Source organism: Procambarus clarkii, chromosome 36 (assembly GCF_040958095.1).
Source record: "Procambarus clarkii isolate CNS0578487 chromosome 36, FALCON_Pclarkii_2.0, whole genome shotgun sequence".
NCBI lineage: Eukaryota > Metazoa > Arthropoda > Malacostraca > Decapoda > Cambaridae > Procambarus > Procambarus clarkii.
The window spans coordinates 30640802-30654054 of NC_091185.1; the positions used below are offsets into that span (position 1 = coordinate 30640802).

General features: G+C 45.2%; 1 protein-coding gene across 15 annotated transcripts in view; it reads left to right on the forward strand.

Moving 5' to 3' along the window:
• The window catches only part of LOC123756175 (putative protein kinase C delta type homolog), a 245601-nt gene that overhangs the window by 12735 nt on the left and 219613 nt on the right, over positions 1 to 13253 (forward strand). Inside the window, exon 1 of one of the 15 annotated variants that reach the window (XM_069336625.1) lies at positions 1292 to 3099. The exons of 13 other annotated variants lie outside the window; for them this stretch is intronic. In XM_069336625.1, coding sequence (XP_069192726.1) covers positions 3001 to 3099 — 99 coding nt within the window. In that variant the 5' untranslated portion in view covers positions 1292 to 3000. Of the gene's footprint in view, positions 1 to 1291; positions 3100 to 13253 lie in introns of those variants that run through there. One more of the 15 variants, XM_069336626.1, reaches the window with a different exon arrangement.

Here is a 13253-nt window from a genome sequence, read left to right on the forward strand (position 1 = left end):
TTAAAATTGATGATTACGTCTTTAAGAAAGGTCGCAGCTTGTACGAACATTGCCTGAAAATAGGTTGCCCATTTAGAGCATAAACTAAGAATTGTCAAGAGAATGGAACCTATTTATGCTTTCAGGCATAAAGGTTCAGCTCCTTGGTCTGAACCTCTCAACATCCAATCGATTGGTGATCCAGCACCCGAGTACTTGAGCACACAGATTCCACCAGTGTGTTTTTAATCTAATATGTTCTTGTCCCCCCCTCCTTCTATTTTTCTCTGAGTATTTTGTATGCGATGATCATGTCTCACCTGTTTAATCTATCTTATTTTGAAGTGAATTTTAATTTCTTTAGTCAGTCCTCGTATTAACACCTTGCAACTGTGACCGTTGTTCATCTTTGTTGTGTTTAATGTCATAAGAATCCCCAGGATAGCGGTAAATTTGTCAGAAATCGTCTGAAAAAATGTGGTAAATAAGGCAATGAAAAATTTCATTGCCTCTGATTTTTGAAGGTAGTTTTTAACTTGCCATATGAACAAATGATATGAGGAGACTGAGTGAATTTTTCTATACATATCTGACTAGGCTATGACGATATGTTGTTTCCATTAACTTGAATATTGTAAAATAATATTCCCATATGTTTAGCAACTTGTCACATTAGATAAAAGTTATTACTGCCAGTGATAAAATAGAGCATTGTGGCAGTAGAAAATATCTTGATGGGTACCTGTGTCACACAGAATGAACACGCTAGGCTACACCATGGTAAGCATATAATTTTACTTGCATTCTTTGCAAATATTTTCATCGTGACTACTAGATGCTCGGGAACGCCCTGGCGATGGTGGTTGCAAGATCAGCTTTATGGTAATATAAGCGACTGGTAAGACAGTGTATGTAGTACTGGAGAAAACCGTGTTGACCAGACCACACACTAGAAAGTGAAAGGACGACGACGTTTCGGTCCGTCCTGGACCATTCTCAAGTCGATTGTGTCCTTGTTCTTAAGGCAGCATATGTTAATCAGGTCAGACCGTTGGGAATGTATTAAGGGAAGGAGTTAACGGAGGTCATGTTAGGTGGAGGTGGGGGTGACTCAGGGCCTTGGGCCGCGCCTTCTGTAACGAGCTTCGACACTGAATCAAAGAAAGGTCTTTTGCCAGGACACTTGTGATCAGGTGTGAGGGGCAGCAGTGGTGCCAGTTGTGAGGATTGGCAGGTGTGAGTGTTGGCAGCATGGTGCCTGGTACAGGGTTGCCAGGTGGGACGTGGCAGCGGGGGCGGGTATGTGGTGCCCCGTCAGTGCTGTCTGGCGCCGCGCCACCGCCACACCCTCCTCTGCACGCCGCAGTCGCCACCCTCACTAGTGCCACACCCAAGGCCGCCAGCCGTCCCACCCTCCGTGGCGCCCCGTGACCTGACCCGGGTGGTAGACGAGGCCGGAGTACCAGCAGGCGGGAACTGGCGCCAGTACTGCATGGCGCCCGGCTCCCGTGTGTCTTCCCCTGCCCGCGTCCATGGGTGTCATGGCCGCGCCCAGCCCTGCTCCCAGCTGGCGTCTGATGGTGTTGAGGCCGCAGGCTGGCCGCTAGTGAGGGCGTGATGCGGTGGGTGACGCCCAACGCCCTCGCCCACCGGAGAGGGCGGGCGTGGAGCCCTTTAGAGCCGCCTGCCCGTCAATACGTTCCGGCCAAAGTCTCGTGAGGGGGGCGTTGAGGCAGGACTTGAGCCTGCCCCTTAGTGGGAGCTCTAGAGTGACGCCGGACCCTCAGTGGGAGCCCTAGAGTGACACTGGACCCTCAGTGGGAGCCCTAGAGTGACACCAGCCCCTCAGTGGGAGCCCTAGAGTGACACTGGACCCTCAGTGGGAGCCCTAGAGTGACACCAGCCCCTCAGTGGGAGCCCTAGAGTGACACTGGACCCTCAGTGGGAGCCCTAGAGTGACACCAGCCCCTCAGTGGGAGCCCTAGAGTGACACCAGACACAGGACCCGCCATGGCAGCAGCTCCCAGCACCGCCCCAGCCCTGAGGAAACAGTGTCGGCCTCTGCTAGCCTCGGCTGTCGCCATAGTGTCCACATGATACTCTCGCTTCTCTCTAAAGTGTTAAAAGTTGATTGAATTATATTCATGTTTGCCAAAGACCAATATCTGGTAGATGAACAGTTTGCTCATTAGAATGGTCAGTGTTGCCTGGTGATTTTCCTGCGAGTCTAAAAAGGACTTGATCACCTAGTATACGAGTGTTTATATACAGATTTGTGCAGTTCGTTTAAATTGCGATCTCTTCCTAGTCCAATAGTTTTAGTTTTGATAAAGTTTATAGCTTTGTGTGAGCAGCGATACATTTTTTTTGTAAGAAAACAAACCTTTGTTTTGGTTTAAGAAGGACGTGCATTCCTGTTTTTGTAACCGAAAGATTAAACGCCAGATTGAGGCACTACGAAGCCAATACCATTTCTGCAGTTGAGACAACGTCACTCCACCAAGCCGGAGTGACAGCCGTCGTCTGGGCTTGCCTGCAGGCTCATTACACCGCGACAACGTTGACACTTCGATTGGTGGTTTTCCTCGAACCCTCACGAACTATTTATAAATTTCGACGGCAACGTCGTGGACTTCGGAAGCGTGATAATCAGCCCGATTACAAAGAATCCGATTCAGACTTTCCTGGTCATCAAGACTAACCGCCGTTACTGGGGCTTGGGTGCTCTTCAGGACAACTCGCACCACCACCCAACCCAGAAGAGTCACACCGGCCCAAGGGGAAGTCACACCGGCCCAGGGGAAGTCACACCGGCCCAGGGGAGTCACACCGGCCCAGGGGAGTCACACCGGCCCAGGGGAGAAGACACACCAAGCCTCCCCCAGTCCAGAAGACGCAACACTCCACCTCCAGCCCACGGAAGGAGCGACCCCAGCCCTCGGCAGCCCAGGGGTCTCACAAGCGACGGTGGCGGCGGCTGGCTAGGGGGCGCCATCCCCGTCCCTCAAGGCGGCCGTCAAGATGATGTTCACTGGGGGCGTGGGGAAGAGGCGGAGTCAGTCCCAGAGCACCGCCCAAAGGAGACCCACCCACGAGCGTGCCCGGCTCTCTTATCAGGAGGTAGGTAACGTTGATATGTTGAGACTTATAGGGATGTTTGTCTCTTGGGCCGGCCTATGCTACGGGATCACCATAGCCCGTGCTACTTGGAACTTTTTGTTCCGTGTAGCGGAGTCTAAAACGACAACAATTGTCTCTTGGGAGACAATTAATGTCTTTGGGGGAAGGGGTTGGGGTTCTTGTCTCTTGGGGAAGGATTCGAAACCTTTGAGGAAAGGTATTTACCTTCTAGGGAAGAGATCAGGCCTTCTGGGGAATGTTGACCAAACCACACGCTAGAAAATGAACAGACGACGACGTTTCGGTTTGCACCGTTCCTGTGCCAGGTAAGTCCACTACGGGCTCACCATAGCCCGTGCTACTTGCCCCGCTCCTGTGCCAGGTAAGTCCACTACGGGCTCACCATAGCCCGTGCTACTTGCCCCGCTCCTGTGCCAGGTAAGTACACTACGGGCTTACCATAGCCCGTGCTACTTGCCCCGCTCCTGTGCCAGGTAAGTACACTACGGGCTTACCATAGCCCGTGCTACTTGCCCCGCTCCTGTGCCAGGTAAGTACACTACGGGCTTACCATAGCCCGTGCTACTTGCCCCGCTCCTGTGCCAGGTAAGTTACGGGCTCACCATAGCCCGTGCTACTTGGAACTTGTTCCGAGTAGCTGAATCTATAACAACAACAACGACCTTTCGGTCCGTCCTGGACCATTCTCAAGTCGATTGTCACAATCTACTTTATAATGGTCCAAGACGGACCGAAACGTCGTCGTCCCTTCACCTTGTAGTGTGTGGTCTGGTCAACATTGTTCAGCCACGTTACCGTGACTCATCATCTGCCTTCTGGGAAATGCTCTTCCTGTGGGAAGAGAAATCTGTTAAAGAACAAGGCTCCCAAACAACATAGAAATACAGGAAACTGCAGGTGACATATTGGCCTATACGAGGCAGCTCATTTTTATATATAATCCAACCACTTCAGGTGGACGGTAGAGTGACGGTCTCGCGTCATGCAGGCCGGCGTTCAATCCCCGACCGTCTACAAGCAGTTGGCCACCATTCCTTTCCCTCCGTCCCATCCCAAATCCTTATCTTGACCCCTTCCCAGTGCTGTATAGTCGTAATGACTTGGTGCTTTTTGCTGATAGTTCCCTTCCCTTCCTATTTAAAACCACCTTATTGAAGGAAGCTTTATTTACATTCCTTAATAAAAGGCGAAAAGTAAGGGGGCGACAAGACTGAAGAATTAAAATGTATGAAAACGCATAACAAAGTTAATATAAATATGGGTTAAAATATATCAACACGAAACGTATAAATTGGATAAGTTTAGATTCACAGAAAACCTGGCCACAAACCGACGGACCTTAAACAAGCCGCCGGCTACCTGTCCTCGTCGAGGCCACTAGGGCTAGTGGCCCTCAGGTAAATCAGGTAAATATTGGTATGTAAATAATGACAATATGTGGAACACATCACCTTCTTACACACAGAAATCACAATTGTGTGATGCATCAAATGAACAAATCCACAAGGGCCGTGACGAGGATTCGAACCTGCATCTCGGACGCAGGTTCGAATCCTCGTCACGGCCCTTGTGGATTTGTTCACATCACTTTGTGCTATAATAGTTGTGGGACCCGTGGAGTGTTTCAAGCGCAGGTAAAACATGCTTATTTGAGTTTACCTGAGAGCCACTGACACTAGTGGCCTCGACGAGGACAGGAAGCCGGCAGCTTGTCGAAGGTTCCCTCCCCCTCTCCATCAATTTAGATGTAAATAAATCATCAACTAAACGCAGGTAGTAACACTTCCTTCACTCGGGTCCTATACGAGCCTCGACCCAGTGACTCTGAGAGCGGGAGACGGTATAGCTCTACCAACCACGCTATGAGCAGTCATAACAAGGAAGGAGTCCACAAGCAACTCCCTGCTGCCCAACTAAAACCCTTCAAGTCTCCTCTGGGCTGGCACTCCCAACCACTTGGGCTTGACGGTAGAGCGACGGTCTCGCGTCATGCAGGTCGGCGTTCAATCCCCGACCGTCTACAAGCAGTTGGCCACCATTCCTTTCCCACCGTCCCATCCCAAATCCTTATCTTGACCCCTTCCCAGTGCTATATAGTCGTAATGGCTTGGGCAGGTTTATCCTCATAGTTCCTCTGGGCTGGCACTCAAGCTTGGAGGAATGAGGTGATCCACCCCCCCCCCCCAGTCATATACATTGTCAGCCACACTAAATGTTCAACCAGTTTAGTTTAACTAAACTTAGTTTAGTTAAACTTAGTTTTAGTTTTAACTTTAGTTAAACATCAATGTTTAACCAGTCTCCGTGGTGTAGTGGTAAGACACTCACCTGGCGTTCCGCGAGCGCTATGTCATGGGTTCGTATCCTGGCCGGGGAGAATTTACTGGGCGCAAATCCTTAACTGTAGCCTCTGTTTAACTCAACAGTAAAATGTGTACTTGGTTGTAACAACGATTCTTCGCGGCGGGGATCGTATTCCAGGGACCTGCCCGAAACTCTACGCGTACTAGTGGCTCTACAAGAATGTAACAACTCTTGTATATATCTCAACAAATGTTCATAGCGTGGTTCGTAGAGCTGCTGCTTCCTTGAGGACAATGGTTCGAGGCGCCTATAGGGCCCAAGTGAATGGAATACGTGTGAAGGAGTTCAGGCAAACTCGACTTGTTAGGCAAATTGGCTTTATTACGTACAACATATATATCTTCAGGTGGGCGATATAGCAGAAAGAAGTAGAGCACAAACAGGTGTATTGACAGAAAGACAGCTGTGACACAGGCAGGGAGTACAGGTGTGACACAAGAGAGAGAGAGAGAGAGAGAGAGAGAGAGAGAGAGAGAGAGAGAGAGAGAGAGAGAGAGAGAGAGAGAGAGAAAGAGAGAGAGAGAGAGAGAGAGAGAGAGAGAGAGAGAGAGAGAGAGAGAGAGAGAGAGAGAGAGAGAGAGAGAGGAGAGAGAGAGAGAGAGAGAGAGAGAGAGAGAGAGAGAGGAGAGAGAGAGACAGGTGTGACATACAAGTGGGACTCAAGCGTCACCCAATATAGCCATGAGCCACCCCACCTGGTCCCACCTGGTCCCACCTGGGCCCACTGTTTACCCTCCACTGCCCGTGTTATTACGGTGGGCGTGGGGGGATATTCGGCATTTTTTTATTATTATTTTTTTAATTATTATTTTTCTACCACAGACGTAGCCAGACATTTACAATGCTAACCAGCATATTTACATTTCCTTCTGTCCTCCATGGACAGGGTTAGAGATCTGCTAAACTTATAGTTCAGTGATTTATTGATGTATCAACCACAGGTGATTGTAGTGCTTTTAAAATGCTAATCTAACCTACATACATAAATACATATATACACAGATTGACGTGTACCCTACATAAACAGTGTTTGATGTGTATTTTTTACATAGTGTCATTAACATGCATTTACAAAGGTGAAATGCAATTCAGACCAGCTTCCACATATCCTGTATACATATACATACTTGAATATATACACATACATTTGTTTCTCCTACTCTGATAGGGTAAGATAGCTGCTTTAAGGCAGCGTCTGGGATGCTCTCGGACGTAGGTTCGAATCCTCGTCACGGCCCTTGTGGATTTGCTACAGAAACTAGTGTGTTATTAAACACTTAACCACTGACGGTGACTAAGATCACTTTTACAAGCTCAGGTTATAGGTACATGCATTGTATAACAAATGTATTACATATTGTATAGGTATAATACATTGTATAACAAATGTATTACATATTGTATAGGTATAATACATTGTATAACAGATGCATTCCATAGTCAGTCTTGGGTACAAGTTCAGTATATCATCAAGTGTTCCAGTATTCGTATAGTGGTTACACAGTTCAGCATGCCTCAGCCCAGGAGGGCGAAAGTCAGTCAATATGGGACATTCTACAATATAATGTTCAAGGGAATGCATGGTTTTCTCTTTCACAAAGTTGACACATGGTGTATTCCGACACTTTCACAAAGTTGACACATTGTGTATTCCGACACTTTCACAAAGTTGACACATGGTGTATTCCGACATTTGGGTTTTGAGAAAGCTGCCAGATACGTCTATATCCCAGGCGTATTCTGGCCACTATAACATCACATTGCCGAGTTCTTGTCCTATTAGTCCCATATGTGAATGTCTCCTCATCATGTTAATCATAGTGTTTAATGCTACAAATTACAGGTCTTTGTGAATTTGTTAAGTCGGTGAGATTTTCATTAGATATATGTTTAAGTATTCTCTTTGTCACTGCTAATATATATTCGTCGTGTGGGGATATGCGACGTGTATTCACCTTGTTGTATTCACCTAGTTGTATTTGCGGGGGTTGAGCTTTGCTCTTTCGGCCCGCCTCTCAACTGTCAATCAACTGTTTACTAACTGCTTTTTTTTCCACACCACACACACACACACACACACACCAGAAAGCAGCCCGTGACAGCTGACTAACTCCCAGGTACCTATTTACTGCTAGGTAACAGGGGCATTCAGGGTGAAAGAAACTTTGCCCATTTGTTTCTGCCTAGTGCGGGAATCGAACCCGCGCCACAGAATTATGAGTCCTGCGCGCTATCTACCAGGCTACTACGCCCTGTGTGTGTGGATATTCGACGTGCGTGCGTGTGCGTGTGTGTGTGTGTGTGTGTGTGTGTGTGTGTGTGTGGATATTCAACGTGAGTAAGGGATAAACATTTAATAATTCACATCATTACTGGATTGTAATGACCTGACCTAAAGTAGTGACCCAAGCAGCGAGGTAACGAAACCAATGTTATTGAGACCAGTTCAAATATACAATATTATATATGTATATTACTGCCAGCTTCGACGAGGACAGGAAGTCGGCGGCTTGTCAAAAGTCGACAAGACCAAGAGCTTGGAGATTTCAACGCAACATAGAGTTGTACTCCTGCTGACCCAGAACGCGGGATTTGGAGATTTTAATGCGATATGAATAAAATCCTAAATTACAAATCTAACCACACTGAATTGTATATGTTTATCTCTCAGAATGTTTGGTAATATGTTTATTGTTTGTGATGTGTGTGTATGTATGTATGAATACGTTGTACTGAACGGGGTGAGAATAGCTTGAGCTACCTCATCCCTTTGTGTGTATTTTACCTCAATAAACTTATTTAAATTTCAATTTCAAAACCACACTGATGTTCAATAGGGGGGGGGGGATTATGTATACCTTCCTAGACGCTAAGAAGGAATGGATTTAGCCGGGGTATACACATATAGGTATGCTATTGAAAGGAATCAATGGATATACATGAATATAAATTTGATATGGTCAAATATTTTTTTGTTTGAGGGATAGGTCAGATTACTGAATGGTTACTCTATTTAAGTTCGAGAGGGGGGGGGGGGAGAGGGAGGAGGATTATTAATACGAGATGCACTGTATGTGGATTAAATCTTATTAAATCTTATGGTTTAATAAGCAATGTTTGACTATACACTAAAAATATTAGGTAGAAATAAATAGTCTTTGTCTGGAACTCCAAAAATATTTCTTTGAAAATAAGTGACTTAAACTAGTTACTAAACAATTGGACGATTATACTATCTTTAACTGCACTCTCTAGACCGGTGAAGAGTTGGGGGGTGACAGGTATGATGTGATGAATAGGCGCAGCTCAGTATGGCACAGTTGGCCTTCTAAAGTTTGGATTTTATCCATACAAGTGGATATTATTTATTTCCTTCAGTTGACCAGACCACACACTAGAAGGTGAAGGGACGACGACGTTTCGGTCCGTCCTGGACCATTCTCAAGTCGATTGTCCCTTCACCTTCTAGTGTGTGGTCTGGTCAACTTACTTTAGCCACGTTATTGTAACTCATCGCCTGCATATTTCCTTCAGATTTATTTGATACATAGGTGGATATACAATAGCAGTTGCTGTATGGACCAAACGGTCTCCTGTAATTTAATTTATTATGTTCAATAAGTAATCTTTAAATATCTATTAGGCAGAAATAAACAATCTTTGGTCATCGAAAAGAAATTTCATGCAAATAAACAATCATTGAATATTGAAACACATAAGTAATCAACTGCATTCTACAGAGGCGAAGAGTTAGGGGTGGCATGATGTTAGGGCCAGCTTGGCCCAGTAACTGGGTTCTTCCTGCTAACGTGTCTTATAACACCCATGATCTTACCCCAGGTCAGTGATAAGTTCAAGAATTGGCGGTAGCAAGTAATAGTGCAAGGAATAAAGGGGGGGGGGGGGGGTATAAACAATATGCAATTACACCTTCACCAATATTTTATCTATAGAAGTATAACTACACATATGTACACTGTGTCGCTTTCACCCAGGACACTCAATAGATCTGCAGTGTTCATCAAATCCCGGCGAGTCTACTATCTTCTAGTACACGTCGTCCACGGTCAATGGTAATCACCGGCGAGTTCACCTTCCTCAACACGGGCCAGTCCACACACACACCTTATCGTCACGATGTCCCAATACCCCACATCCGCTCTACAGAAACACACTGGCAGAGGACATCAGCAACACGCCGACAGGGTTCTCAAATAATTACGTACAGGGGTAGCTAGCACCCTGGCAGAAGTCTCTAGCAACACACTAGCAGCACTTCTCAGCAGACGAACACTACTGTCGTCTCGTAACTCCTCTTGTCCAGATCCCGGGTACGTCAGTCCATACAATACTTCATAAATCCAGCAGCTAACACACTGCTACTACCGACGGCGGCCACTTTGGCCTCTCACAGGACCAAGTCAGGAGTTCTGGACTGCCCAAGGTGAACTGCTTGCCACAGCATAATCGCCTCATCACGTCACCTCTGTGAACATAAACGTCATTAGGCAGACAGACAATATTCTGGGTGACCTTAGGATAACACCCTTTCACTGCGGAACTGAAATTGTAATTGTATTCACAGGAATCGATGGCGTTGATATCGTACGCGACCCACCAGAGGTCACCATCATCGACCTCACCTCCTAACTGAGACATGAAACAGTAGCCTTTCACCGACGCCACACCACCGCCAACAGATGGCGTTGTCTGCGTCTCGCCTAATGCCTTCAAGTTGGAGTGCAGGTCCATAGATGGCGCTGATATCGCCACTCCCCATCATACCAACGGTGTTGATACCGCAACACATGTGTAAGTTGATGAATATAAAGAGACACAGATAAATATGGGCCAATAGCCCATGGGCTAAATATAGGCCAATAGCCCATGGGCTAAATATGGGCCAATAGCCCATGGGCTAAATATGGGCCAATAGCCCATGGGCTAAATATGGGCCAATAGCCCATGGGCTAAATATGGGCCAATAGCCCATGGGCTAAATATGGGCCAATAGCCCATGGGCTAAATATGGGCCAATAGCCCATGGGCTAAATATGGGCCAATGTGGGCCAATAGCTCTTCAGTAATTTCCTATATATTTCCTATGTACAATCCAATAGGCCTTCTTCATTCACTTTGCTTATGCATAGATTTGTAATTAGTCTAGTTCATTTATTATGGGGGAGACTCCCCCCATATTATTATGGGGGTTCGAATCCTTTGTGGGGTCTTAGAGAGTATAAGCCATATATATATTATATGGAGGGACGCTCGAGATTCAGATGAGTTATGGAGATGCTAGAAAGTTTTCTTTTTAGAGTAAGAGTTGTGAGAAAATGGATTAAATTAATTGGCAAACTCCTCTATTTTTAATAATTTACAAACTTAGATATGATAGGGAAATAGAGCAAGAGTTATTGCATTAAGCAACCGGTGGCTAGAAAGGCGGGTTCCAAGAACTTATGCTCGATCCTGCAGGCACAAATAGCCAAACCTAGGTCTCGTTCCTTATTAGAGTTCTGTAATTCCTTTCCACATAATTTATAAGTTGTGTGTGTGGTCTATTTTCTCCAATTCCACATTCCATAACATGGCATTTATTCACATTGAATTCCATTTGACACTTATTTTATCTAGATCAATTTGAAGGGCATTACAAGCGTCTGCGTCTCCTATCTTCCCCAGTATCTTAGCATCATCCGTAAACATGTTCATATAATTCTGTATTCCTTCTGGTGGATGGTTTATGTAGACGATGAACATTACTGGTGCAAGAACTGAACCCTGTGGTACTCCGCTAGTAACACTCCTCCAGTCAGATACATTGTCTCTCATTACTGCCCTCATCTGTCTGTCTGTCAGAAAATTGCTCATCTATGTCAAAAGTCTCCCTGTCACCCCTCCAGCATGTTTCAGTTTCCAGAACAGCCTCTTGTGTGAGGTGTAAAGACCCCCCCCCCCAACGGGATCTCCTGTGTCTCTAATTAGACGTTTGTAACAGTTCCGTTGTAACAGTAACAGTTCCGTTGCTCCTGCTGTAACCTTAGCTCCCCCCCCCCCCAGTGCTCCCTTGTACCAAGGAGGCTCAATGGCTCAATCAGCAAGGAGTGATTGAGCACCTTAGTGCCACGAGTACAAGAACACTGCTCTAAGTGGTTGTAAACGACCATTTACAGTCTTGAGGATACTGAGGAGTATCACAAGAGACCTTCACACTGCCCCCACCACTTCTAATTAAGGGGGGGGGGAGGGGTAATCAAGCTAATTAACTTAGAAGAAGAGCAGTCAATTAGCAGGTAAGTTAACAAGAATTTTTATCCTTAATCGTCTGCGAAAAACAGCTGAAAACATAAATTAATAAATGATTCACAACATGGTTTTACAAATGGTCGTTCATGTTTAACAAATTTGCTATCATTTTATTCCAGCATAGGTACCAATTTTTAAGAAAGGAGACAGATCACTTGCGTCAAACTATCGGCCAATTAGCCTAACGTCTATTGTGGGAAAGTTACTTGAATCGATAATGGCAAATACAATTCGTCTTCATCTTGAAAAACATAAATTAATAAATGAGTCGCAACATGGTTTTATAAATGGCCGTTCATGTTTAACAAATTTGCTATCTTTTTATTCCAGCATAGTTGAGGCAGTTGATAGTGGTAAGGATTGTGATGTTGTATACCTTGACTTTAGCAAAGCTTTTGATACAGTGCCACATGAAAGACTGATTTAAAAAATAGAAGCTCATGGTATTGGGGGTGCTATATTAAGCTGGATTAGGGCATGGCTATTCCAAAGGAAACAGAGAGTTAGTATAAATGGGGTTAAGTCAGAGTGGGATAATGTTGTTAGTGGAGTACCTCAGGGCTCTGTCCTGGGCCCTCTGTTGTTTATAATATATATAAATGATTTAGATTCAGGTTTGAGTAGCAACATTTGCAAATTTGCCGATGATACGAAAATCGGTAGGGAAATTAATTCGGAGGAGGACTCACTATCACTTCAAGTTGATCTAGATAGGGTTTTGAAATGGTCAAAAGATTGGCAGATGCAGTTTAATGCTGATAAATGTAAAGTTCTGAGGCTAGGTAATGATGATAGGGTTACAAGATACGAGCTAGATGGTGTTGAGATTGCGAAGTCGGATTGCGAAAGGGATCTGGGAGTTATGTTTAGTAAGAATTTAAAATAAAAAAAATCAATGCATAAATGTTAGTAACAAGGCAAATAGGACACTGGGATTTATTAATCGAAGCGTTAGTAACAAGACACCTGGTGTGGTTCTTCAGCTATATCTTGCTCTGGTTAGGCCCCATTTAGATTATGCAGCTCAGTTTTGGTCGCCGTACTATAGAATGGATATAAATTCACAAGAATGTGTCAAGCAAAGAATGACAAAGTTAATCCCCCACATTAGAAATCTTTCATATGAAGAAAGATTAACAAAGCTTAAGTTGCATTCACTGGAAAGGCGAAGAGTTAGGGGTGACATGATAGAGGTTTACAAGTAGATGAATGGACATAACAAAGAGGATATTAATATGATATTAAAAGTATCAACACAGGGCAAAACACGAAACAATGAGTATAAACTGGACAAGTCTAGATTTCGGAAAGACCTGGGTAAATACTGGTTCAGTAACCTGGTTGTTGATTTGTGGAACCAGTTGCCACGTGGCGAAGTGGAGGTAGGGGTCCCTTGATTGTTTCAAGCATGGGTTGGACATGTAGATGAGTTGGATTGGGTGGTTATAAATAGGAGCTGC